The 26943-nt window shown below is 42.0% G+C and overlaps 1 protein-coding gene across 1 annotated transcript in view; it reads right to left on the bottom strand.

The window, feature by feature from the left end:
- Positions 1-26943, bottom strand: part of OCA2 (OCA2 melanosomal transmembrane protein) — a 307809-nt gene that overhangs the window by 91126 nt on the left and 189740 nt on the right. The window contains exons 19-21 of the mRNA XM_084637780.1: positions 17580-17707; positions 6777-6836; positions 6078-6182 (exon numbers count right to left, since the gene is read on the bottom strand). Coding sequence (XP_084493906.1) covers positions 6078-6182; positions 6777-6836; positions 17580-17707 — 293 coding nt within the window. The remainder of the gene's footprint in view (positions 1-6077; positions 6183-6776; positions 6837-17579; positions 17708-26943) is intronic.

The raw sequence follows: 26943 nt of genomic DNA on the forward strand, positions 1-26943 counted from the left end.
GGCCTTATATCTATAGGCCTAGGGAGCCCTCAGCTCCTGAGACAAGGAGGGAAAAGTACCTCCCTCCCATCCTCTTCCTTCCTTTTATATCATCTGCCTAATGGTCTAAGTAGCCTCCTAGTTCTCCTCAGCACATCCATTAGGCACAGCTCTGATAATTGGCTCTGGTCTGGAGTCATTAATTAAAGCTGCAGTGACAAGAGTGCTGGCTCATCTGCTGTTGCCTTGGCCCGTAGGGCCTGATTCAAAGACCACTGAAGTCAACGAGACTCTTTACATTTTCTTCATTGGCTTTTGGACCAGGCCTTTTGGATCAGGCCTTTCATCATTGGATGTCTCCTCTTTTAACAATGATATTTTACACAGGAGAAGTCAGTGTATGAACTTGAATTTAAGAGTAGTAGTTCTCCATTTTTCCCATTAAATAACATTTAATGTCCTTTGCATGTTAATCTATACAATTGTATGTGCTATGGATCAGTTTTGAACGCACTCTGAATGCTTAAAACCTCAATCTCATTTACAGATTCAATTAACCCAGTGCTGCAAATAGAGACATAAAATATTAAATGGTTGGAAGGAAATGTGGCATTCTAGGCTTCAATATATATATTTTTCAGATGAGGATTCCTTATAAAACAGTCTTTGAACCAAACTGTATATATTTACAAGGGTCTGCAGCAAGTCTAGTTTGGTTATTACAAAACAGGATGCATTTAGCTAAAACAAACACAATACTGTTACCTTTCCCATATTTATTTCATGTTCTTTGGAATTCAATAATGTTTTGAAATTTTTTTAGTGCAACATAGCGCCCTTCAACAGAGGCAAAAGCCAGTGTCTATTTGTGTGTCAACCATATGCCAAAGCTTATGCTCATTTCTCCTACCCTCGAGAGGGACTACAAACAGTACAGACAACAGTAGTTATATGAGAGCAACAACTTTATATCAGGAGATTAATGTTTCTTTCCTTCACCCCTTTCCTTGTTTTTATTGAGGAGAAATCTCTCCTTCACTAATTTCTAGTGAGCTTGCTAGCTTTGCTGGAAAGTTTAATGTGCTGTTGGCATGATTTAGGGAAAGTGAAGGATGGGGTTCAGCAGAGCAAAACCAACTTCTCTTTGCCCTCTCGCTACAGGGCTAAGTGCCTGCCTGCAGATACTGAGACAGACGGTATGTCTGTGGAAAATAATTATTGCACCTGAAAGTAAGAGGAGTGCCCTCAAACACATGTTATATTAAGGCAATCCCCTCACTAACCTTCATTCTATAGATATATAAACTGATGTGCACAGAAGAATCCAGGCATCTAACAGCTTTATATAAATGACACATTTAATTAAAATAGTGTCAGTTAACAGTGTATTTATTTATACTGTATTATATGTTATGGTTAGTGCCTGGGATGTGTCATGTACATAAAAATAAAGCAAATATAAAAATCTGAAGATAAACATTTTCTTCACTGCTTTTATAACACATATGATTACATTGGTATTAATTTATGTGGAGTCAATTTTATAAATGTATGAAACACACATTGGGGTTGTTACATTGGTGTAAATAAACAAAAAAAAACCTGTAGGAAACACCAACAAGTGGGAATCAGCCTCAGGAAATAAATTCAGATCCAAGAAGTATGAATCATTCTACAAGATGCAGTATGTCTTCATATTCCTCTCAGCTCTGTGCCATAAAAGAAGCCTGGGATGATGTCCCCAAAAACTAAAGGAAGACTGTAAAGCAGTGACTCTGAAGAAGATTTGGGGGACATGTTGGATAATCAGCTGAACATGAGCTCCCAGTGTGATGCTGTGGTCAAAAGAGTGAATGTATCCTGAGATGCATAAACAGGGGAATCTCAAATAGAAGTAGAAAGGTCATTTTACTCTCTGAATTTGGCACTAGTGCAACCATTGCTGGAATACAGTGCTCCAGTTCTGGTGCCCACAATTCAAGAAGGATGCTGATAAATTAGAGAGGGTTAAAAGAAGAGCCACAGGAATTAATAAAGAATTAGAAAACATGCCTTATAGTGACAGACTCAAAGTGCTCAATCTATTTAGCTTAACAAAGGGAAGGTTAAGGAGTGACTTGATTACAATCTAAAAGTCCCTACATAGGGAACAAATATTTGATAATGGGCTCTTCAATCTAGCAGGGAATGGTATAACCCATGGCTGCAAGTTGAAGCTAGACAAATTCAGACTGGAAATAAGGCATAGATTTTTAACGGTGAGAGTAATTCACCTTTGGAACAATTTGTCACAAGTTGTTGTGGTCTCCAGCACTGACACCTTTTTAATTCAAGATGGGATGTTTTTCTAAAAGATATGTTCTAGGACTTATTTTGGGGGAAGTTGTATGGCCTGTGTTAGACAGAAGGTCCGACTAAATGATGACACTGGTACCTTCTAGCCTCAGAACTGAACCTGACTCAACAGGTTTTGGGGTTGCTTCAAATCCCCTTGCTGCAATTGGAATGGAGGGCACTCAGCAAATTATTGATTTTGGTATGTGACTCAAACAAAGGATTGAAAGGGATCTCCCAGGTCACTGAGTCCAGTCCCATGCTATTGCAGGCAACTCTATCATATAATCCCTATTCACAAACTTATCAAAGCTCCATTTTACAACTAGTTAGGTTGTTCATCTCCACTATTCCCATTAGGGGGATGTTCCAGAACCACATTCCATTGATGGTTAGAAACCTTCTAATTTCTACCCTGAATTTGTTCATGGCCAGTTCATTCCCATTTCTTCTTGTGCCAACATTGTCCTTTAACTTAAATAGCTTTTCACAGTTCCTGGCGTTTACCCCCCTGATGTATTTATAGAAAGCTATCATGCCCCCACTAAGCCTTTGTTTTGCTAGGCTAAACAAACCAATCTCTCTTAGTCTCCTTGAGTAAAACAGGCCCTCCATTTCCTTGATCATCCTTTGTTTTACATCATTTGCAAACAAAAATATCACAAAGTGGGCATACTCAAAACAGGGCATATTTTAAAAATTTGATAACATTTTTTCATACAATTTCCTTATCAAGTTGCCTAATTACCAAAGATATTTTTTTAAGCAGGAGCTTTATCTGTCCTTAACAGACACAATCTTCAATTTGATCTCACAGTGAAAAACATAATGATGATTGGTACATAATTCATTTTTATGACAAAAACCAGTCACACACGTAGGATGTTGATTAGACTGTAAGATCAAGCAGAAGGAAAAGCTAGGGTGACGGGGAAAGCCCTCCTTGAAGCACAAATATAGAAAATGCATTACATGGTGGCTGTTAAGCCATGGAGAATGTGGTAGGGGAGGCAGTGAGGAAGAACTGTGCAGCAGCTCACTCAGACAGAATTATTTTTTCTACTCAAGGTAATTCATGCTGCTGCAGCAACAGCAGATCAATCACCCTTTGAAAGGGAGTGATGGGCATTCCTCTCTCAGCTGGCTCAGTTCTGATAGGTAGTGATAGAGTCCCTCTCTCTCTTCCCACTGGGAAGCTAGAAACACTGCCAGTACTATCTAGGAAGAGTGGCTTCAGCTACCCCACAGGTCTGTGCCCAATGCCTACATAGGGGCAGAAGGGAGGGTGGAAGGTACCATGTCACATCTCTCCTGTGCACACGCAAAAGGCTACCCACAAGCTGGCCTGCACATACTTGATAATGGTATGTTCTTTATTCAAGGGGTTGGGTTTTTTTAGACTTTAATTTTATATCATGTTCATTCTTGGTACATATTTTTCTAAGAATTACACACTAGAAAAGTGTTTGTTTGGAATGAAAAGTGCACACACTGTTCAGAATGTGTATTCATGGAAAAACGTATCTGCAGTTCTCAAAACTGTCGATGTCTCTTTAAGGACAGTCTGTCTCTGCAGATTGCTAGGGTCTAGTCTTACCAGTGGACTGGAATACTGAAGATTGTACAGAACACTCTGGTATAGAAGACGACAAAGGGAGATCCAAAAATAAAAGTGGCATTGAGGACATTAGTACCTGTGAAAAATACAGCACTGAAAATGAAGAGCTCCTGTCAGTTTTAGAGATTAAAAGGTGCCAGGTCAAAATCAGTCTGGTTTCTAACAATGAATTGTCAAGTTTCAGTCACCTTGCCAGCAATATAGTTAATAGAAATTATTTAATACAGTATATTGAGAAAATAGTATTAAAAGTCAATGAAAACTATGATTTATTATGGCTACCTTTTTAGTCCCTGGTAATAAAAGAAAAAAATATATAAATAGATGGCTCAACATATGCAGCTTACAAAACAAATCAATTAAAATAAGGAACATGATTTTTACCCCCATTATATCATCTAACATTTTTAGGGGGAAACTCCCTGGCTATTGAATTAACAATGCTAAGACAGCGAGCATTTAAAATGAAAAAAATAAAGCATTTAAGCAGGGTTGTTGTGGGTATATCCAACACACACACACACTAAGGAGAACAGGAGCATTGAAAAAATCAAGAATATTTTTGTGGAATGAAACAAATCAATACTATGCGATTCACCATATACGTTCTGCAAGCATAAACAGCCAGACATTGTCCAGCATGAAAAGCTTACAGTTCTGTACATAAAACACAAGAGATACAATAATTGAGTAACCACTCTCTGAACTAGTAGGCCCTACTCTTTTGTATCTGCCCTTAGATACATATAGATACAGATACAGTGGTTTTCAAAAATTTTAGGCTGCATAACCCTTTCCAAATAATGTAGTCTAATGTGTACTGCCATATGAGATAGGGTCATAATACACCTATGATTAGATTGCCAAGTTTCATTAAATAAAATATGCCATTACAGAATTTTTCTTATGTAGCCCCTTGTTGAGAGCTCATGTACTCTAGTTTGAAAACCACTGAACCAAATTATTGTGGAGTTTTCTTGTGGTTGCTCTTTTTCTTACAACACATACCTATTACAAAGTTTAGACCAAACTTATTAGAATGTGTTGAAAACACACTTTATTGCTGAGCTGGATGGACAGAATCGTATGGTTCTAAGACATTGACAAAATGCTGAATTCAACTGTCCGATCTTTTGTGATCTTGCTTCCTGAATTTTCCATCATTTTGTTAAAATGAACTGTGACATCATCTCTTTTTAAATGTAGATTTGGGGCAGAAATCTGGATCTTCAATTTTAAATGCTTCAAGTGAACAAAAGAGCTTTAGGATTACAATCCGTCAGCCACATTTCAGCTTCCTCTTCTTATTTCAGCTCAACCACCGACCTTTGTATTTGGAATCAATCATATTAGTTAAGCAATGGAAAAATTCCATAGATTCACTTAATCCAATTTTTGTTTTGTTCTTGTGTGGCTCCTGTTCTTTGTCCCTATTTAGACCAAACTAGATTAGCTCCAATGATTAGAGCATTCAACTGGCATGTGGGAGACCCAAGTTCAATTCCCCTCTCTGCCTGATACAGAGAGGGGATTTGAACTTCAGTTTTCCACACTGCAGGAGAATGCCCTTATTACTGGGCTAAAGGTTGCAAATGCAGACTGCCTCTTCCAGTGGATTGGGCCTCTCTGATTCTCTCCTGTTGAAGCTGTTCCTTTTTTATATAAATAATTAAATAGGCATTGGAGCAGGGACTTGATCTTGGGTCTTCCAAATTCTAGGTTAGTGCCCTAAGCACCAGTTTTTATAGAGTAGTTCTCACTCTTTCCTTGGCCCAAGGACTATTCATTGTCATTATGAATTACTATGAAGTGCCACTATGGATTTAATGCAAAAATAATAAGATTTGAGAGCCAGATGCTTAAAAGGCCAGAAGCCCAGGGCCAGGGCAAAAATGCAAGTACAATGGTGCACCTAATTTCGTACTTCATCATCATAATGGCATTTGCAAATCTGATATTTGTATGTACAAATTGCCACTGAGATGCCTAAATGGGATGAATAAGCCCAGTAATGATATTCACTGCCTCTAAGAGGTAGGGGCAATTGTAACACAGTTGAGGTCTCACAAAGAAAGCTTGTTATCAAATAGTTGGACTCACTGCACATAATGGAAAGAAGAAACACATCTAACGAAGAGAGACATACCATTGTAGCTGTGAATGGAATGTTGTCAATTAGGGAAGATGCCAGAGCAGAGACCCAGAGTACTAAAATGATAGCAACTGCTAGGCGTTGATCCTCGGGAACCACCTGGTATTAAGAAAAATGAAGTTACAACCGACATTTTTTTTTCAGCTCTAGTAATAGCCTTGATATTTCTATGTGCTACTAATGGCATAATTCTTCACTAGAACATCAACACACTCATTTTTTAAAAGGTGATATGAATATAAAATAAATTTTTAAAAACAAATAACTGAAGGATTTATTCACACACTAATTCTACTGATTCAACAGAAATGTGGGAAAGGAGGCATGCAGCAAGTGACTTTTCTAACCATCATGCTTATGTTTCATACAAGAAATGTCCTGTGCAGCTATAATTACACAGCTTTTTTCCCTCTGTTTGTACATTATATGCTCCTCCCCCCCCCCCGCCATTTATTAGTTAATTAAAACTACAGAAAAGACTTACTATTCAGATAAGATCATATATTCTGGCTTTGGAGAGGTATACACAATGGATATTGAAGACCATTCACACTGAAGGGTGAAATGCACCCTTGCAGGAACACAACCCTTCACATATCCTTCAATATGCAATGATTAGATAGTATATTTAGTAAAGCAATACAAACATTTCTCTATCTTGGGAGTGAAATAACTATAAACATTGAAATGTACCTTTATTAACAAAGCTGTCTGTTCTCCTATATAATCTATTAAATGAAGATGAGCCAAAGCCTAAAAGAGATAAATTTAGATCAACCAATAGTATGTGAGCAAATATGCAGCTGAAAAAAATATTTTAGAGTGAATTAAAACAAATCCAACACAGTTATTTTCTCTCTCTCAAAAAAATGTCAATATTCACCCTATGTAAGATACACATTACAACTTGGCAAGCTACTGAGAACAATAGAAATGTCAACAGAGCCACATGATTTGTGGAATTTTGATGCATTTGAAATGTCAACCAGATTCTCTAAAGGCACCGACATCTCATCTCCATAAACAGCACCACTCTGAGGTTTAAAGTTTCCCTTCTTCTGGAGTGGATGCATTTTGTTTGAGTACTTGAGTGCAAATTATTTTAGACCTAAAGAAACCCTTGATATGAACCAATAACCTAGAGCAATTATTTCAAACTTTGGACAGTTCAGGTAAGGGGCTGAAGTTTGTGGCTTATTCCCAGCAAAGAAAGAAAAGGGCAGAGGGGGAGGGGAAAAAAAGAAAAATGAAAAAGAAAGAATTTCTGTAAAATAGCTTGACTCAGAACCCAAAAAACAAAAACCAATTAATGGTCACATTCTCAGCTACTGCCAAGAAACACCCAGTGCAAGTCAGGGAGGTAGTATATGGAGATGCAAAGTTACATGAAGTTCACCTTTGCATTTTTCCAGTCCAAGGGCTGTTGCGTGTAGGGCTGCTCTAATTTACACAGGCTGCTAACAGTTTCAAGGGATGAAACCACATCCAAGTATTGATGCTGCCAAGGCTAATTCCCCACTCTAGCACTTCAAGTGCAGAAGCTGGGGGCCCACAAGGATTCTAAAAATTAATACTGGTCACTCCAGGCTTGTATTAAACTCCCAAACTTACAGCTTTTTTCTGACCTTGGATGGGTAGATGCTGCCACCACCCAAGTGCAAAAACCACTTTGAGAACCCAGGAAGGCGCACTTGGGAATTCCTTCCTGTGGGGTACCCTCAAGCCCTTTCACCAGCCCCTCTGGGGAAGAGCTGACAAACAAACAAAGGAAAACAGCTGTTGCCACCAGCTAATTAAACAACATATGCACAAACCTAGGACACAAAAATTCAATCCTGTTCTTAAGAAAAGGTAAATTTTATCAAAAACAAAAAGAAAGAATACACATTTGGAACTTTGTCTTTTTGCTAGATTTAAAAAAAACACAATTACATGGATTAAGCATCAAAATAGCTCTCTTGATGTCCAGCTTAAAGGTTACAAGCAAAACAAAAGCATTTGGAGTTAGAACAGAGGAGTCCACAAGCCATAAAGAAATAAACAGAGATAAACCTGATCGCATCTTCCTAGACACTCGCTGCTCTACTTACATATCTGGGGTTTTAAATGAGTAGTTTCTAGGTATGATTTGATGATTTTTCATACTTGGCCCAAAGTTTTTTACAGTATTGCTGCTCTGTCCCCCTCTCTCCAGAGAACAACACAGACAGACAAAGGGGAAGGTTTTTTCCCCCAGTTTTAATAATTTCTAGCCTTCCCATTGGCCCTTTTGGTCAGGTGCCCAGTCCCTTCCTTTTACCTATGCAGGGAGACTTTTTAACCCTTTACAGGTAAAGCAAGTAGAGAACTACCACCAAGAGGGATTTATAGCTAACTGGCTAGCTGGGTGTCCATAAAAGGGAGCTACTCCCCACCCCCTTTCATTTATCACAGATGCAGCCCAGGGATGCCCTGCCCATACCACTATATTGGTGTAGAGAGGGTGGCGTGGGAACTTCTACAGTGGTTCTATGGCAGCAGAGGAATCCCATCTCTCTTGCATTATAGTTATCCTCCAAGGGTCCATCAGTTCTGGATCAAGATTCTGAGGGCAGCATAGCACAAAGTGGCTATGTTATACCCCAGATCTGAATGTAAATGTTAAAGCAAAAAATTTTAAAAAACCCTTGTTCTTTATTTACTCCATCAGTCCGGACCAGACTATTGAACCACATATTCTATGGCAGAGGAGGAGAAATTTGGACCCCACCAAGTGAGAATACTAATAACTCAAAACAAAGAAAATCAGTGTTCTAAACTTCATTCTCTACTGCCTAGATCTTGGTTAGGGATGTACACAGGTCATCACACTGAATGTTTAGTTTCCATTTTTTTTTTATTAGGGGCCAATTCCTATCTTCAACTTTCCCCAAACCCTTCCTCTTTTCCCAGACCCTAAGCTCAGTTGTCACCGCTTAGCTCTGCTCAGCATAGAAGAGGAGGGAGGGCATTGAAGAGACAGTTATAGGTCCCTGATTCTGCACTGGCCTGGTTCCAGCATGATTTAGAACAGTCATGGGGCTGCTCTAACTTATGTCACTGTGGGCAGTCAGCATAATGAAGTAGACCCCTGACTTGTCACCTCTTTCTCCAGCGTGTCCCATATGTCAGAATGGGATTGGGGTGCACTTTTGAGGATCCCATCTCAAGGCTCAACAGGTCTATTAATACAAATCTTGTTACCTAATGCTGATGGCCTGTCTGTTACAGATACAAACTTCCTACGTTTTCATAGCTTCTGCAAATTGCTGGCAGCTCCAAAGAGCCTAGCCTCTTATCATTGTTTCCCTGTGCTAAACTAAGCAACAAATGGAACAGTCGTTTGAAGCTTCTTCAGACACATTTTCTACTACACCCTCAAATTCCAGCTGCCTTCTTCCGTCAAGGACCAACTGCTCAGGTGGGTTATTAAACAAAAAGAGTCCATGAAGGTCACAGGGGAAAGAGAGCAGGCATCACAGGCCAGCGATATGAGAGGCACAGGACACATACCATTGAGATGACCCTGAGAGAACAACCAAGTCTCTCAAAGTAAACAGAACCCTCGGCCTGAGTAGCGCTAACCTTTTATTGTACTCTCTCCGCTCCCCTATGGAATCAGCATGGAGAATATTCACCGTAGCTTTGAGTAGGAGCAAGAGGGAGTCCAGCACAGTTGCTGTCAGAGCAGAAGGCTACAAAAAAGTGCTCCACCTGCTGTAACACAGCCGAGCCAGAGAGATTAGTGCGGTTCATCTGGTAGCAGAGTCTCCTTCTGGGCCAGGAGGTTGAACATTCAAATTCCAAAGAGGAAGTTAGGCTCAAACCTAATGTCCATGTTTTCGTGTGGTACTAGGAAGAATGACACAGCAATTGCAGGGGAACCGTCTTTCAGTTTTTAGGTCTCTCTCTGGTGTCATCCGTGGTAGAAGGTCAAGATATTATGGCACTCTTGAAAAAGAATTGAGGATAATGGTCGTGTCCTACCTAGTAAGTCCCTTGTGTTAAAGATGAGTTAGAATATCTAGAGCAATACTATGCTGTACATTAATTACACATGTACAAAGGGGAAAATTGTTCTTTTAGTCTAGGTTACTTTTACTTTAGAAAAAGAGAATAAATACCGAGGGGAAAGAGGGGGAGGGAGAGGATGCACAGGGATTCCTATATAATGTTCTGCATTTGAAATGAAAAACAAAATGGCAGCTACCTCACTCCTGACCCTGGAAGAGGGAAGAATCGCTTCTGCATTTAACGTTGCAGTACCCAGAAAACAGATGACTACATCTTTCAGTTAAATTCCTCCATACACTACACAAACACCAGAAGGGAATGTTTAATCTAAACCAAAGTCTCTTTTACCGGAAAATTCAAAACCATTAAACATTTGTATTATTTTTTTAAACATATCTAAATTTGGTTTCTACTTGAGTGTCCTATTAAAAGTTTCATATTTTTAATAAAATGTACAGAGTAGCAACAACATTAATGACATTTGAGCTTTTCTTCCACGTAGCTAAGAGGCATGGCCGCCTGCAGAGATTGATGGTGAGAGGCAGCCAGCCACCCCCCGGTTGGCAGAACCAGGAAGGCCACACTCTCCACACCGAAAGCAGAGGGGCAGGACAAGAACAGAAAGTATAAAAGGCGGGCCCTGTAGCACAGTTGGGAGGCAGCTGCCAAAGAAGACTGACACGTTGTCATAACAACCAGGCAAGGTACTAACAAATTTCAACAGGACTTTATTTTTAAAGTGGAAACCTCTTTACCAAGCTGCTGCTGCACCCTCGGTAGCTCTCATTCAGCCTCCTCAACTCCCCCCACTTCCTGTTTCCTGTCCTTTCAGACTCCCAACAGCCAGTGCTCCCAGTTCTAATCATTACAAGCAGCATCTAAACACCACATTCCCACCTCTCTTAAGAAACTCTCCCAATTAAAATAAACATTATTGTTCTAACCACAGGAGCAAATATGAAACAAGACACAGTATACTGTTGGCAGAAATATTACACTGAAAACACTGTAGATACTACATAACATAGTCTCTAGTCCAGACAGGTGGTCGTCTGGGTCTGACAGGCCATTTCTGAAGCCCCAGTTCCAGTGCAATGTCTTGTTGTGTTGATACTACAGTGAAGTCATCCAGTGCAGACTGGGTGTTGGCATAATCTCCTCTTGGTTCATAGGCAGGTGCAAGATAAGAAGCATTCCATACCCACCCACCAGAAAGTGGATAGGTGTAAGGTCCCTTCTTCTCTATGATTTTAAGAGGAGCTGTGAATTTATGGTCCCCTTTTCGTAAAATTCCAGGTTTTCGTATTCTAACGAAGGAAGCACACTCAAACTTTGGTTCCCTAGCACCCTGCCGCTTGTCTGTGAAAGTTTTATACTTTGCTTGGTTCTGTTCAACTGTTTTTCTCATATCATCCTCGGTTGGGGCATCAAGTCATGCCTGTAACAATCCAGCAATGTTCGGTCTAGTATTCATCTGTTTCCCATGAAGTAACTCTGTGGGTGATCTTTGCATTGTGGCATGTTGTGTAGCCCGGTATGCTTGCAAAAAATCAGTAGTGAAGGTTATCCACAATCACTCTTCCAGTTTAGCTGTTTGAAAACTCTCTTTCAAACTTCTGTTAAACCGTTCGATTTCCCCATTGGCTTGAGGGTAATATAGCGATGACCTTCTGTGTAAAATGTCCCTCTCTGCTAGAAAAGTTTCAAACTCCAGGGAAGCAAATTGACTACCATTATCTGAAACCAGTTCTTTGGGGTTACCTTCCCTGCTAAAAACTGAAGAGAGGAACTTAATTACTGTAGCAGAAGAGATTTGCGATGTAAACACTACCTCAGGCCATTTACTGAAATAGTCTATTAAAGTGATGGCATAACGGCAGTCACTTGGAGCAGTATCAAAGGGTCCTACAATGTCAATCGCCACTTTTTCCCATGCAGATTCAGGAAGAGGAACAGGCTGTAATGGAGGGGTACATGTCACTGCTGTCTTATCATGCATTTGGCAAGTGACACCGGATTTTATGAGTGCTTCAGTTTGAGAGTCCATCCCTGGCCACCAATACAGATCATGTAGTCATTGTTTGGTTCTGACAATTCCTTGATGAGTATCGTGTGCCAGGTGTATGAGTTTTGACTGTAATTCTTCTGGCACAAGTAGCCAGCATGTACCTTGTACCACACAGCCATCAAGCAAAGAAAGTTCATCCCAAACTCTAAAATAAGGGAGCAAAACTGGGTCAAGATTTTTATGGTTACTGGGCCATCTCTTTGTCAGAAATTCCCATAGTTTTTGTTGAATTGGACATGCTGAACAAGCAGCTTGAAATTGTTCTCTTGTAACTGCAGTAAGAGTGCTTGTAATAAGCACAACCACTACATCCTCATCCTCCAGTGGACCACGTGGTGAAGGCAAAGGCAGGCGAGAAAGGCAATCAGCGACCACATTTTGGTTTCCAGGCTTACATTCCAGTTCATAACTGAAAGAAAGTAGTCTTGCAGACCATCTAGCAATACGATATCCTGCTCTTCCCAGGCCTTTCGTGGTGAGCAACATCGTCAAAGGGCTGTGGTCTGTGCACAACTTGAACGCACGGCCCCACAGGTAAGTTCTCCATTTTTCAGTAGCCTAGACACAAGCAAGTGCTTCTTTTTCGACTGTAGAATATTTTCTCTCAGCATTACTTAGTGTCCTTGAAGCAAATGCAACAGTCCTCTCTGTGTTGTCCTCATGAAGTTGTGTGAGGACAGCCCCAAGTCCATAATCAGAAGCATCAGTAGTTACAACTGTGGGCAATGCAGGACTAAATAGTGCAAGTACTGGACCATGTACAATCAAGTCTTTCACTGTTTCAAAACTAGCTTGTGCATCTGTTGTCTACACTAAGGTTGAACTTCTCCGTAGTAATTCTCATAACGGTTCAATGACAGAAACATAATTGGGAATGAATTTTGCATACCAGGAGGTAAGACCCAAGAAGGAACGTAAGGTTTGCAAATCTGTTGGAGGAGGAACATTTGAAATTGCCAGAATATGATCTGAATCAGGTTTTAGTCCAGCCTGCAAAATTGTATGCCCCAGAAAGGAGAGTTCAGTGTTTCTAAATTTGCATAAATTTAGCAAAATATTGAGCTTGAGGCCTGCTTTGCTGATGCAGTTTAGTACAGACTGCAGGTTACTGTCATGCTCCTCAGAAGTATTTCCAAACATGATAATATCATCCAGATAGCACTGGTGATTCTTCAGAATCAATTACATCATTTTTTGGAAAGCACTTGGAGCAAATGCGAGACGGTATGGAATACGTTTAAAATGGAATCCCTCATGTAATAAGTGCTGTGAGGTCTCTGCTATCTACATGCAACATAAGCAGATAATATGCGCTCTGCAAATCAAGAGTAGAAAACATCTTTGCTCCATGGAGTTCTGCAAATACTTCTTCTGTGTGAGGAATAAGATGGCTGTCAATCACAATAGCTTTATTTGGCTCCCTTAAGTCCACACAAAGGCGAATGCCTCCACCCTTCTTCTGCATCATTACTATAAGTGAAACCCATTCCGAGGAGTCAATCTCCTCAATAATGTCCTTTTGAACAAGTTTTCTAAGTTCCTCTGAAACAGCTTCCCTGACTGAAAATGGTAAGTGCTGTAACTTCTGTCATACAGGCATCACATTATTCCGCATTTTAACTTTATGTAGAAACCCATAAGCACAGCCGAGTTTCTCCTCAACCTAGTGTTGGGTCCCAGCTGAAACTGGTGTGTGTACCGTAAGAGTGCTTTGCTGAGGAAGATCAATTCGTCCATTAACTACCCTGAGATTTAAAGCAGCCAATAAATCTCTGCCAAGGATAGGAGTGCCTTTGTGGACAATGTAGAATTCTGCAGTTACACAGCAATCACCAAAAGTAACTATTGCTGGCAGGCAGCCATGTACTGGAATATGGTTTTTCAAAAAGCACACCAAGTTAAGTTTGGGTTCAGTAAGAGGCACATCTTTAAAGTAATGCAAATAGATGGAATCAGGTAGTATAGATACTGCTGAGCCAGTGTCCAACATTAGCTGAATAGAGTGTTATTTGCCTGAGGGTATGGCAGAAATGTTTACAGTGCACTTTATTTGTTCTGGAATATGTGCAGTAGTGATTTTGTCCACGCTCACAACAGTAACATCTGGTATTGTAACTGCATACACCTGTTGATTGAACTGGCTGCTGTGACATACTTTAGCAAAATGCCCAATCTTTTTGTAATGATTGCACTGAATTACTTTTGCCAGGCATCCTGTGTAGCTTGCAAGGTGTTGTGGGGATCCACGGCGAAAGCAAGCTTTTAGTGTATTTTGAATTTGTTGATTCGGTGGTTTTTCATTAATTTTTCTCTTGGAATCGTTTGTCTGCAGTGATAGTAAACTTTTCTGCAAAGGAGTCACAGCTGGACTGTGCCTCCTTATCCATGCTCATTATTTTGCCTTCAGCTGTAGCTGACTCAATCTAAGTAGCAATGGTTATTGCTTTTTCTAGTGTAAGTTGTAATTCAAGAAGTAAGCATTGTCTTACACGAAGCATAGTTGTTTTCTCAATAAGCTGGTCTTTAATCATCTCATCTGCCATATTCCCAAAGTCACAAGTTACAATCAGACTCCTCAGAGAAGCAATATACTGCATTATAGTCTCCCCTGTTTTCTGCTCACGCTGGTGAAATCTGTAGCGATTAACTACTACGTTCACTTTTGGCACAAAAAAGTTCTTTAATGCAGTGAGTGCAGTCTCATATTTATCATCTGCAAGGGGAAAAGTGTAAAATATACACTGCCCTTCTGCTCCTAGGCAGTGGATTAGCAGAGCACACTTTCTTATTTCAGAAATCTCTGTAGCACTGACTGCAAGCAGATAAGTCTCAAACATATGGATCCAGGCAGCAAAAGCAATTGGAGGCTCACCTGGGCTTTGCAGAAAGGATGCAGGTGGGTTCAGAGGCAGAAGATCCATCCTCATCGCCAAAATGTTGTAACAACCAGGCAAGGTACTAACAAACTTCAACAGGACTTTATTTTTAAAGTGGAAACCTCCCTACCAAGCTGCTGCTGCACCCTCTGTAGCTCTCACTCAGCCTCCTCAACTTCCCACTCCTTCCTGTCTCCTGTGCTTTCCGACTCCCAACAGCCAGTGCTCCCAGTTCTAATAATTACAAGCAGCATCTAAACACGACACACGTTCTCCCCACTGCAGATGCAGGAGCCCACTGAAGACTTCTGCTGTCCCGAGGAAGGCCCCGAGTTACCCATATGGCCAGACACACTAGATGCTGAGGAGTTGCTGGGACTGCCACTCACAGTGTACCCTGGGGAGACGGCAGACGACCCTTGGAAGGTACACCTGAGGGGGAGTATAGGAAGTGTCCCAGGGGCAGCCGACCCCAGTCTGGCAGCAGCGCTGCTAGAGATTAGGTCAGCATGTTGTGGTCAGGATCCACACTGACCCAGTGGCAGACCACTCTGCCGCTGTTAGGGCCCTAGGCTGGGATGCAGTGGAGTTGGGTGGGCCTGCATCCCCCCCTGGTACCCCTCCTTTGGGATGGCACTTGCTGGGGTGCTCACCCTTTGCTGGAGCCCCCTACACTGTACTTGGTGCTCTGCCCTGCCCGAGGACCTAGGCCCCTGAACTGTTCACTGCTCTACCCTGTCTGAGGGTTTGAGTCCTAGAGACAGCTAATTTCCCCTAATACAGACTGCCATTCCAGGTGTGTGACAGTGAAGAGGCGTGGCCGCCCTCAGAGATTGACAGTGAGGGGCAGCTATGCAAGCCTACACTCCTACACTCCAATAATACGCTGTACCCATTTCAAAAATAAACGTCTCAGCATTTAGGTAACAGCAACAGAGCTGTCTCCCCAATTTTTGTAACGGGAAGAGTTTAAATGTGGATGCCACTTTTCCAATGAGCATTTCATCTGTCCCAGTTTGTCTCATGAGTTAATGATAGTATGGCTCCAGAGAGCCTGAAGAAATATTGTTTAGTTAACCATTCTTCCAATTATATCAATAGGAATCAAGATTTCAGTAAATAGTAAAACTGCTTTCAACATGGTTTACTACATTACATTATAGCCACACTGTACTCAAATAAAAACATCTAAACTCAAGCTAAAACAGTAACTCAGAGAATGTGACTTACATAAAATACTAGCACCATAAAACCAAGGTGACTTCAGTAGGGATTCCCAAATCTGCCTGACACATTTCAGAATAGATAGCATTGGAAACTGCATGTGTGAGCGTGTATGTGAATGGGACCACTAGGTCACAATAGATGAACGAGTGGTGTGGTGAACTCCATAAAGCTGATTGCAACCTTTCCGATGATCAGAGCCTCCAATAATCTTTCAGGAGTTTTCTAGGTTCTGAACTCCTTATTTGGTGTATTAAACAAAACTAGCTGAATTATTCATGACAAATATCAGCTGCAAATTTAGCCCATTTTTCTGTTGATGAATTGTTCATAAATAAATTGAGATATACACATCTATTTGCTATTTATAGTTATTTGACTAAGCAAACAAATTTCAAATTATGAGTTGTTTATAAACTGCTCATTTTGACTATTCACGGTGTATTACTGTTCATCTAAGTCATATCATGGCCTTATTTCTGCACCATGATTGGATGATTGAAACTTTTAAAACAGAATGACGACTAGTGAATAACAAGCATTCTTGTGCATGTACAAATCACCTTGTTTGCATGTGAATGCGGGTATTCATACGAAGATCACCCCTTCTCCAAACATTTGTGCCAAACCAAAACAAAAATTTCACATCACATTCTGAAATTGTGAATCAAATGGGATTCAAATAGGATTGAATCAACCAGCCATTCAGAAATTGAATGTACAACAATGTATTAAACTATTCAAGCATCACTTGCACTCAGGGTTTTAACCATGATTTTCAGTATTTGAAATTTGGTCTCATGTGCTAGATCGCACAAACAGCTTTCAAACAAACCACAATTGAATCCTCTCAGACGAGCCATTTTGTAGCCAGGATATGGGGAAAAGTGAGGTATTTTTGAACTACGATTAACTCCTGTTTTTTCTATGGCTTCTCTAAATAACTTCAAACTTGGTTAAAAAATAATTGTTTGTTCACATGCCAAGTTTGAAACTAAACCTCTCTTTATTGGAAATTAGAGAAGGGGAAGAGGACAACATCCAGGTTACAATGAAAGTAAGACTTCACTCCAGAGCAGTTCTCCCCATTCCATAATTCTGTTCTCTATTATTATGACTAAACTATTAAGAGAAATATTACAGAACTTTCACGCCCTTCTTGTATGAGGTCTCTATTCAGGATAATGCTTGCCCCCGCTATTCAAGTGCTTCTTGCAATTCTAACTGTCCGTATTATAGAAATCACAGGTTAAAAATAAAGGGGAATAAGTGCATTTTTGTCTTAATTCTTCTTACCTCCATTAGAACAAACAGTGCTGCAAAGAAAAGAAGTGTTGCCCATTCCACTCTGTTTAGTATCATCTCAAAATCATGGATGTCAGCTAACACTAGTAGCCAAATAGCTCCCAACATTGCAATCCACCCTGTATTAAATAAAGAGAACAGGGAGTATTTGTTACATTTTCTAGATTTGTCTAAGATGCACATTTATTTTACTAAGGACATAAAATAGACAGTAACACATTTTTCATTTAAACATTTTCTGACCTATTTTTTTGTGCTGACTGTGTAGCAAGGAAATTTTACAAATCTCTTTTACAAGTATATGTTCTAGTTTTATGTAGAAATAGAAACCCTCTACAAATGTAGGAGGCAATCCACATTTGATTAACAATCTTATGCTGTTGGGGCCAGCAATGCCTGGGAGTGCTGAGGAATCAGTAAGTATGTTCAGGCTTTAGCAAGAGGAAGCATCTTGTGCTGCTGAAAATTCCACTGAGTTTGCTTCACAAATAAAATTCCATCTGATTAGGAAAGGCACTGAAAGGCGTTCTCTGTCTAGTCCTCCTCAGAGAGTACACTGGTGGCTACCATATAGAACTTCCAGGACATTTTGGCTAGAGGATAAACTGAGGAAATGGAAGGCTATTCCAGAATAGGGGGTTCTCTCTTAAAAACAGTGATAAACTATGTATACACAGAGTATGCATGTACCCGCATTTACATATATACTGTATGTATATGTTGTTAATACAGTTAGACAAGGTGGGTTAGGTAATCTCTTTTACTGGACCAACTTCTGTTGGTGAGAGAGACAAACTTTCAAGCTCTCCCACCAACAGAAGTTATTCCAGTAAAAGAGATTACCTCACCCACCTTGTATCTCTAATATCTCGGGACCGTCATGACTAAGCCCTGGTCTACACTAGGACTTTAGGTCAAATTTAGCAGCATTAAATCGATGTAAACCTGCACCCGTCCACACGATGAAGCCCTTTATTTCGACTTAAAGGGCTCTTAAAATCGATTTCCTTACTCCACCGCTGACAAGTGGATTAGCTCTTAAACCGGCCTTGCCGGCTCGAATTTGGGGTTCTGTGGACACAATTCAACGGTATTGGCCTCCGGGAGCTATCCCAGAGTGCTCCATTGTGACCGCTCTGGACAGCACTCTCGACTCAGATGTACTGGCCAGGTAGACAGGAAAAGAACCGCGAACTTTTGAATCTCATTTCCTGTTTGGCCAGTGTGGCAAGCTGCAGGTGACCATGCAGAGCTCATCAGCAGAGGTGACCATGATGGAGTCCCAGAAGCGCAAAAGAGCTCCAGCATGGACTGAACGGGAGCTACGGGATCTGATCGCTGTATGGGGAGAGGAATCTGTGCTATCAGAACTCCGTTCCAGTTTTCAAAATGCCAAAACCTTTGTCAAAATCTCCCAGGGCATGAAGGACAGAGGCCATAACGGGGACCCGAAGCAGTGCCACGTGAAACTGAAGGAGCTGAGGCAAGCCTACCAGAAAACCAGAGAGGCGAACGGCCGCTCCGGGTCAGAGCCCCAAACATGCCACTTCTATGATGAGCTGCATGCCATTTTAGGGGGTTCAGCTACCACTACCCCAGCCGTGTTGTTTGACTCCTTCAATGGAGATGGAGGCAATACGGAAGCAGGTTTTGGGGACGAAGAAGATGATGATGAGGTTGTAGACAGCTCACAGCAAGCAAGCGGAGAAACCGGTTTTCCCGACAGCCAGGAACTGTTTCTCACACTGGACCTAGTACCCCCCAAACCCACCCAAGGCTGCTTCCTGGACCCGGCAGGCGGAGAAGGGACCTCCGGTGAGTGTACCTTTTAAAATACTATACATGGTTTAAAAGCAAGCATGTGAAAGGATTACTTTGCCCTGGCATTCGGGGCTCTCCTGGATGTACTCCCAAAGCCTTTGCAAAAGGTTTCTGGGGAGGGCAGCCTTATTGCGTCCTTCATGGTAGGACACTTTACCACTCCAGGCCAGTAACAAGTACTCGGGAATCATTGTACAACAAAGCATTGCAGTGTATGTTTGCTGGCGTTCAAACAACATCCGTTCTTTATCTCTCTGTGTTATCCTCAGGAGAGTGAGATATCATTCATGGTCACCTGGTTGAAATAGAGTGCTTTTCTTCAGGGGACACTCAGAGGAGCCCATTCCTGCTGGGCTGTTTGCCTGTGGCTAAACAGAAATGTTCCCCGCTGTTAGCCACAGGGAGGGGGGAGGGTTGAGGGGGTAGCCACGCGGTGGGGGGATGCAAAATGCGACCTTGTAACGAAAGCATATGTGCTATGTATGTAATGTTAACAGCAAGGTTTACCCTGAAAGAGTGTAGCCACTGTTTTATAAAATGTGTCTTTTTAAATAGCGCTGTCCCTTTTTTTTTCTCCACCAGCTGCATGTGTTTCAATGATCACAGGATCTTCTCCTTCCCAGAGGCTAGTGAAGCTTAGAAAGAAAAAAAAATGCACTCGAGATGAAATGTTCTCCGAGCTCATGCTGTCCTCCCACACTGACAGAGCACAGACGAATGCATGGAGGCAAATAATGTCAGAGTGCAGGAAAGCACAAAATGACCGGGAGGAGAGGTGGCGGGCTGAAGAGAGTAAGTGGCAGGCTGAAGACAGGGCTGAAGCTCAAATGTGGAGGCAGCGTGATGAGAGGAGGCAGGATTCAATGCTGAGGCTGCCGGAGGACCAAACCAGTATGCTCCAGTGTATGGTTGAGCTGCAGCAAAGGCAGCTGGAGCACAGACTGCCACTACAGCCCTGTGTAACCAACCGCTCTCCTCCCCAAGTTCCATAACCTCGACACCCAGACGCCCAAGAATGCAGAGGGGGGCCACTGGCCAACCAGCCACTCCGCCACAGAGGATTGCCCAAAAAAAAGAAGGCTGGCATTCAATAAATTTTAAAGTTGTAAACTTTTAAAGTGCTGTGTGGCATTTTCCTTCCCTCCTCCACCACCCCTCCTGGGCTACCTTGGTAGTCATCCCCCTATTTGTGTGATGAATGAATAAAGAATGCATGAATGTGAAGCAACAATGACTTTATTGCCTCTGCAAGCGGTGATCAAAGGGAGGAGGGGAGGGTGGTTAGCTTACAGGGAAGTAGAGTGAACCAAGGGGCGGGGGGTTTCATCAAGGAGAAACAAACAGAACTTTCACACCGTAGCCTGGCCAGTCATGAAACTGGTTTTCAAAGCTTCTCTGATGCGTACCGTGCCCTCCTGTGCTCTTCTAACCGCCCTGGTGTCTGGCTGCACGTAACCAGCAGCCAGGCGATTTGCCTCAACCTCCCACCCTGCCATAAATGTCTCCCCCTTACTCTCACAGATATTGTGGAGCACACAGCAAGCAGTAATAACAGTGGGAATATTGGTTTCGCTGAGGTCTAAGCGAGTCAGTAAACTGCGCCAGCGCACCTTTAAACATCCAAATGCACATTCTACCACCATTCTGCACTTGCTCAGCCTGTAGTTGAACAGCTCCTGACTACTGTCCAGGCTGCCTGTGTATGGCTTCATGAGCCATGGCATTAAGGGGTAGGCTGGGTCCCCAAGGATACATATAGGCATTTCAACATCCCCAACAGTTATTTTCTGGTCTGGGAATAAAGTCCCTTCCTGCAGCTTTTGAAACAGACCAGAGTTCCTGAAGATGCGAGCGTCATGTACCTTTCCCGGCCAACCCACTTTGATGTTGGTGAAACATCCCTTGTGATCCACCAGAGCTTGCAGCACTATTGAAAAGTACCCCTTGTGGTTTATGTACTCGCCGGCTTGGTGCTCCGGTGCCAAGATAGGGATATGGGTTCCGTCTATGGCCCCACCACAGTTAGGGAATCCCATTGCAGCAAAGCCATCCTCTATGACCTGCACATTTCCCAGGGTCACTACCCTTGATATCAGCAGATCTTTGATTGCGTGGGCTACTTGCATCACAGCAGCCCCCACAGTAGATTTGCCCACTCCAAATTGATTCCCAACTGACCAGTAGCTGTCTGGCATTGCAAGCTTCCACAGGGCTATCGCCACTCGCTTCTCAACTGTGAGGGCTGCTCTCATCTTGGTATTCATGCGCCTCATAGCAGGGGAAAGCAAGTCACAAAGTTCCATGAAAGTGCCCTTTCGCATGCGAAAGTTTCGCAGCCACTGGGGATCATCCCAGACCTGCAACACTATGCGGTCCCACCAGTCTGTGCTTGTTTCCCGAGCCCAGAATCGGCGTTCCACAGCATGAACCTGCCCCATTAGCACCATGATGCATTCATTGGCAGGGCCCATGCTTTCAGAGAAATCTGTGTCCATGTCCTGATCACTCACATGACCACGCTGACGTTGCCTCCTCGCTCGGTATCGCTTTGCCAGGTTCTGGTGCTGCATATACTGCTGGATAATGCGTGTGGTGTTTAATGTGCTCCTAATTGCCAAAGTGAGCTGAGCGGCCTCCATGCTTGCCTTGGTATGGTGTCCGCACAGAAAAAAGGCGCAGAACGATTGTCTGACGTTGCTCTGACGGAGGAAGGGGCGACTGATGACACGGCTTACAGGGTTGGCTTCAGGGAGCTAAAATCAACAAAGGGGGTGGCTTTACATCAAGGAGTATTTCAGGCAGGACTTCATGGAGGCTTCCAATAAGAAATGGTGCACCTAAGTTATTATTCTTATTGGAACAAGGAGGTTAGCCTGGCCTCTGATTGATACATGGCTAGATTTACCTCGCTGCACCTTCTCTGTGAGTGACTGCAGTGTGACCTAGAGGAATGAGTCCCCTAGACAGGGGAGGAGGCAAATGAGTACAAAACAAATCTGGTCTATTTCTTGTTTTGATCCACTCCATCTATCTTTTACATCTTTGGCTGGCAGCAGACGGTGCAGAAGGACTGCATGTCATCCACATCTCATGGCTGCTCGGCAGAAGATGGTACAGTACGACTGCTAGCCATCCTCATCTCTTGCCTGCCTGGCAGAAGATGGTACAGTACGACTGCTAGCAATCCGTATCGCCTGCCCGCTCACCATAAGACGGTTCAATAGGACTGACTGCAGGACTAAAGAGAATGATCTGGTCAAGTCACTCCAAATTTAGTCCCTGCACCCATGTCTGCCCAGGCGCTCCCAGCCGACATGGCCAGGAGCACCTCAGACACGACGAGGACGGCTACCAGTCGTACTGCACCGTCTGCTGCCAGAAGGCAATGGGTTGCTGCTACTGTATAGCAATGCCGTACCGCGTCTGCCAGCACCCAGGAGACATACGGTGACGGTTACCTGAGCGGGCTCCATGCTTGCCGTGGTATGGCGTCTGCACAGGTAACTCAGGAAAAAAGGCGTGAAACGATTGTCTGCCCTTGCTTTCACGGAGGGAGGGAGGGAAGGGGGGCCTGACTATATGTACCCAGAACCACCCGTGACAATGTTTTAGCCCAAAGATCAGGCATTGGGATCTCAACCCAGAATTCCAATGGGCAGCGGAGACTGCAGGAACTGTGGGATAGCTATCCACAGTGCAATGCCCCAGAAGTCGACTCTAGCCTCGGTACTGTGGAAGCACTCTGCCATGTTAATGCATTTAGAACATTTTCTGTGGGGACACACACACTCGAATATATAAAACCGATTTCTAAAAAACTGACTTCTATAAATTCGACCTTATTCCGTACTGTAGACATATCCTAAAATAACACAGCATACATTAATACACTTGAACACTTCTCTTCATCCATAGATATCTAAAAGCTCAATATTCAACCAGGGAAAACAACCACAGAATTTCCTGACTCATACTCTAGGGTTATTATCAACATTATTTAAATGTATTTTGGAACCGTCTGTGCATGAAACGCCAATTTTTGCCAAGGAACTATGGCAAATTTCAAGCTAAGAAACTTCAGATTTCAAAGAGAATTTTCACTAGGCATGTGCTTATTTTTGCTCAGAAGGAAACTCTACTGGATAAGAGGCCGATATTTGAATGACAAACTATTGCGATACATCATTTTTTAATTGTTAATGATATGTACAAAGCTCCTCACCATTTCAAGTTTTCTCTTTTTGTTGTGACTATTTCATACACCTCTATCAAAGTGTTATAGCTTGAACATTATGCCTCTGGGAAAAAAAATCCTTCCTGGAAGAAATCTTAAAATCAAAGACTAATAATCAAGTACTGCAGATGATTTAGAGATACTAAGATCCTGCCACAGGGCAGGTAGATAAATAAAATGGCCTTCTAAGAGGCCACTTCTAGCTCATTGATACTGTGAAATAGCAAAATATAACAGATTGATTCCATGCACTTAAGATCTGGGGCCATTCAGCTGGTACACGTGTTTCTGCTTCCCTTGTCCCCAAGGAACATAGAACACAAGAATGGCCATACAGGATCAGACCAATGGTCTATCTAGCCGAGTATACTGTCTTCTGACAGTTGCCAATGCCAGATGTTTTAGAAGGCATGAACAGAACAGGAAATCATCAAGTGACCCATCCCCTGATGCCTATTCCCACCATCTGGCAAACAGAGGCTAGTTTTTAAGAAAATCCAAAGGTTTAAAATTAAAACCCAATGACATTCTACCTAAATAAGATTAAAAAATAAAAGTAGAAATTTGCAGATCAAATATTCTCTCCATTAATGAAGTTAGCAAATGTTGACTGCCCTTCAATTCCTAAAGAAAGAGATCCACAGTAGTTCTACACAAATATTCCCTTACACAGGAAATGCAATTTTTATTCTTCCAATACATATGTACTTTTGGAACTTTAAGTAACATATTGCATGCTTTAAGGGAATTTTAGATTAATTGCAATCCTTGGAACACAGCACAATTGTTGAAAACACTGCATGCATAAAATTATAGAGAAAAATTCTTTCAGTTATGTAGCACACATTAGAATGTGAAGAAAGGTCTTCATAAAGCCACATAATATTGGATCCTGATTTGGAATTTTCATTGCCTTTTCATGAATTTGTAAAATAGTAATGTATATATTATGTTATGTTCTACTCTATAAACATTTTCCCCCTTGACTTTAACTGCTAGCACTTCTCTCACTGGATCCATTCTCTACCTATGAAGACATTAATGGAACAGCCATCTTGGAAAATAAAGTTCTCTCAGTACCACCAGCTTTTCTAACTACTCTCCTCCATTCCATTGGTCTCCAAATGCCCGCAGCATTCCCTTTCATAGGCTCCCTCTCCTCAAGCTCTCAACTTGAGCCTCCATAATCTGGCTTCTGATGTCTCTACATTACTAAAACAACTCTCACAAGAATTTCCCCTTAAGCATGAGGCAAGCCTGATCTATCAAGGTTGCATGTACTTGAAGAGAGGAAGATGAAGGATTAGGAAATCTCATTCAATTCCACAAAAATACTTTCCTAAAACTAGCAATTAACACAAAGTGAAACATGGAGCCAAACCTCCCCAAGCTTTGAGACAGCTCACATTCCAGAACTCTCCAATGGGCCTAAACCTGGACCACAAATCCTCACCCCAGACTTTGAGGACATTGTAATCCAGTCAGATTCCAGATCCAAAAGTCATGACTCATTGCTATCTCCACTCACCACCAAGGAAGGAAACAACAACACTTGGCAAACAAACATATTGACTTTGATTCACTCTCTGGTGAGAATAAGTGCCCCGCAGCAGTGGTCAAGCAGCCCAAAAGCAATGCTTATACTGCTATGGGAGAAAGCGTGGCAGAAATGGGACAAAGAAAGAGCAGGGCTGGCCTAGAAGGGGATGTAGCTAGGCCCGCTGGATCCCTCCAGTGATGAGTCTCTGACAAAGCCCTAGCTGCAAAATGAAGCTGCCCTCCAAGGACAGAATCCCTAAGGGAAGGGGGCCTCTCAGTCCTGCTGAGAGTGAATCTGGACTAATGAGGGCCAAATCCATCTCCCGTCTCCATGAGTGGAAAGATTTGCCAGGCAGGGGAATTGGTGCACTTCAGCAGCTTAAGGAGGAAGACTAGATGTTGGGTGGTGGGCCAGGCTGTATATGGATGTAGTGCCTTCCTCTACACAAGTCACCTGCATGGCATCACTTAGGAGATGGGCCTGATGTGGACTAAAGATGATGTCAGCTGTTGTCAAGGTGGATGTGGGATTTTGGCATAATTGCATGAGCTGAAAATGTATCTACTGTGCTCCTGAAAAGTATTCCTGACCATATTATAGCTACAGCACTCACCTGGAGTAATTTGAAATGTTGAGCTGTGAAAAACATGCAGAGGTAAATGCTCCCAGGAAAATGCTTTGAAAATGCTTGGACATTCCAAGGGCAAGAAAGTTAATCTCTTTAGAAGTATTTATAAGCGACAGCAAGAAAAATCCTCCAAGGCCAGGAATGCTTTAGCAGTATCCACAGAAGGGGTGAACTCCTAATCTTTGTCCATCGTATCCCTTGACTATTGCTATTGACAACTCCATTATATCCTTTCTGCCTTCCAAAATAAAAACAATGTGTAATCTATGAATGCAAATTAAATGATTGATTAACCCCCAACTTGCTTGGTGTGATTTTCGCCAGAGCTGAAGATCTGGCCTTAGTGTATTTCAGTATAAATAAGGACTATGATGAATGAATTTTTCACATGAATTGACTGATTTCTCGCTCTACTGTCTAGTCTCAGCCACCACTGCACCACAGCGAAACGAAACAGAGAGCCGATGTTCTGTCCTCAGATAGATCTGTGCAGTGCCGATTAAAATCAACACGAGTTTTGGATTCAAGTCTAAAGGTAAAATTAGGTCCCAAAGCCCTGATTCTCCACCACCTTTGCCCCTATTGTACCCTCAACATTTATACCTATACAAACCATGCACTAAGTGGCAGGATTTTAGACCCATATTGCACAAGAGTAATGTTTAGCAAACCTGGAAAGTTTAAGAACTAACCATTCTTAATATTTTTGGAGCAATCTGTGTAAATATCTTGGCATTATTTCTTTCCTCCTGCTTGTCATGAAGACAAATCACCTTAAATGTGCTATACAAAGGAAATAATTATTTGCTAATGTTTATGTAAAGTGACTGAATTGCATAGAGAAGCATATTGTAACTCATTTGTTAACATGGTGCTAATGTTTTATTAGAATGTTTTTCTACAAGTTACTCCCAGTCTTTATAAACTGCATTAGGTTTACACACAAATGTTTACTATAAGACATCCTCCAGTGTGGCTTTCTTCATTCCTCTCCAGCAGATCCCAGAGAGTAGTGATGGGTAGCAGCTCCTAGCCCTCAAAAGCTTCACATGTGCAGCTCTACAGGGAGCAATATTATCATCTTTGTCTTTTTTTAAACGTATGTAGTATAGGAGACCCTAGGAAAGAAATT

This window comes from Lepidochelys olivacea (genome assembly GCF_965140295.1).
Source record: "Lepidochelys olivacea isolate rLepOli2 genome assembly, chromosome: 1".
NCBI lineage: Eukaryota > Metazoa > Chordata > Testudines > Cheloniidae > Lepidochelys > Lepidochelys olivacea.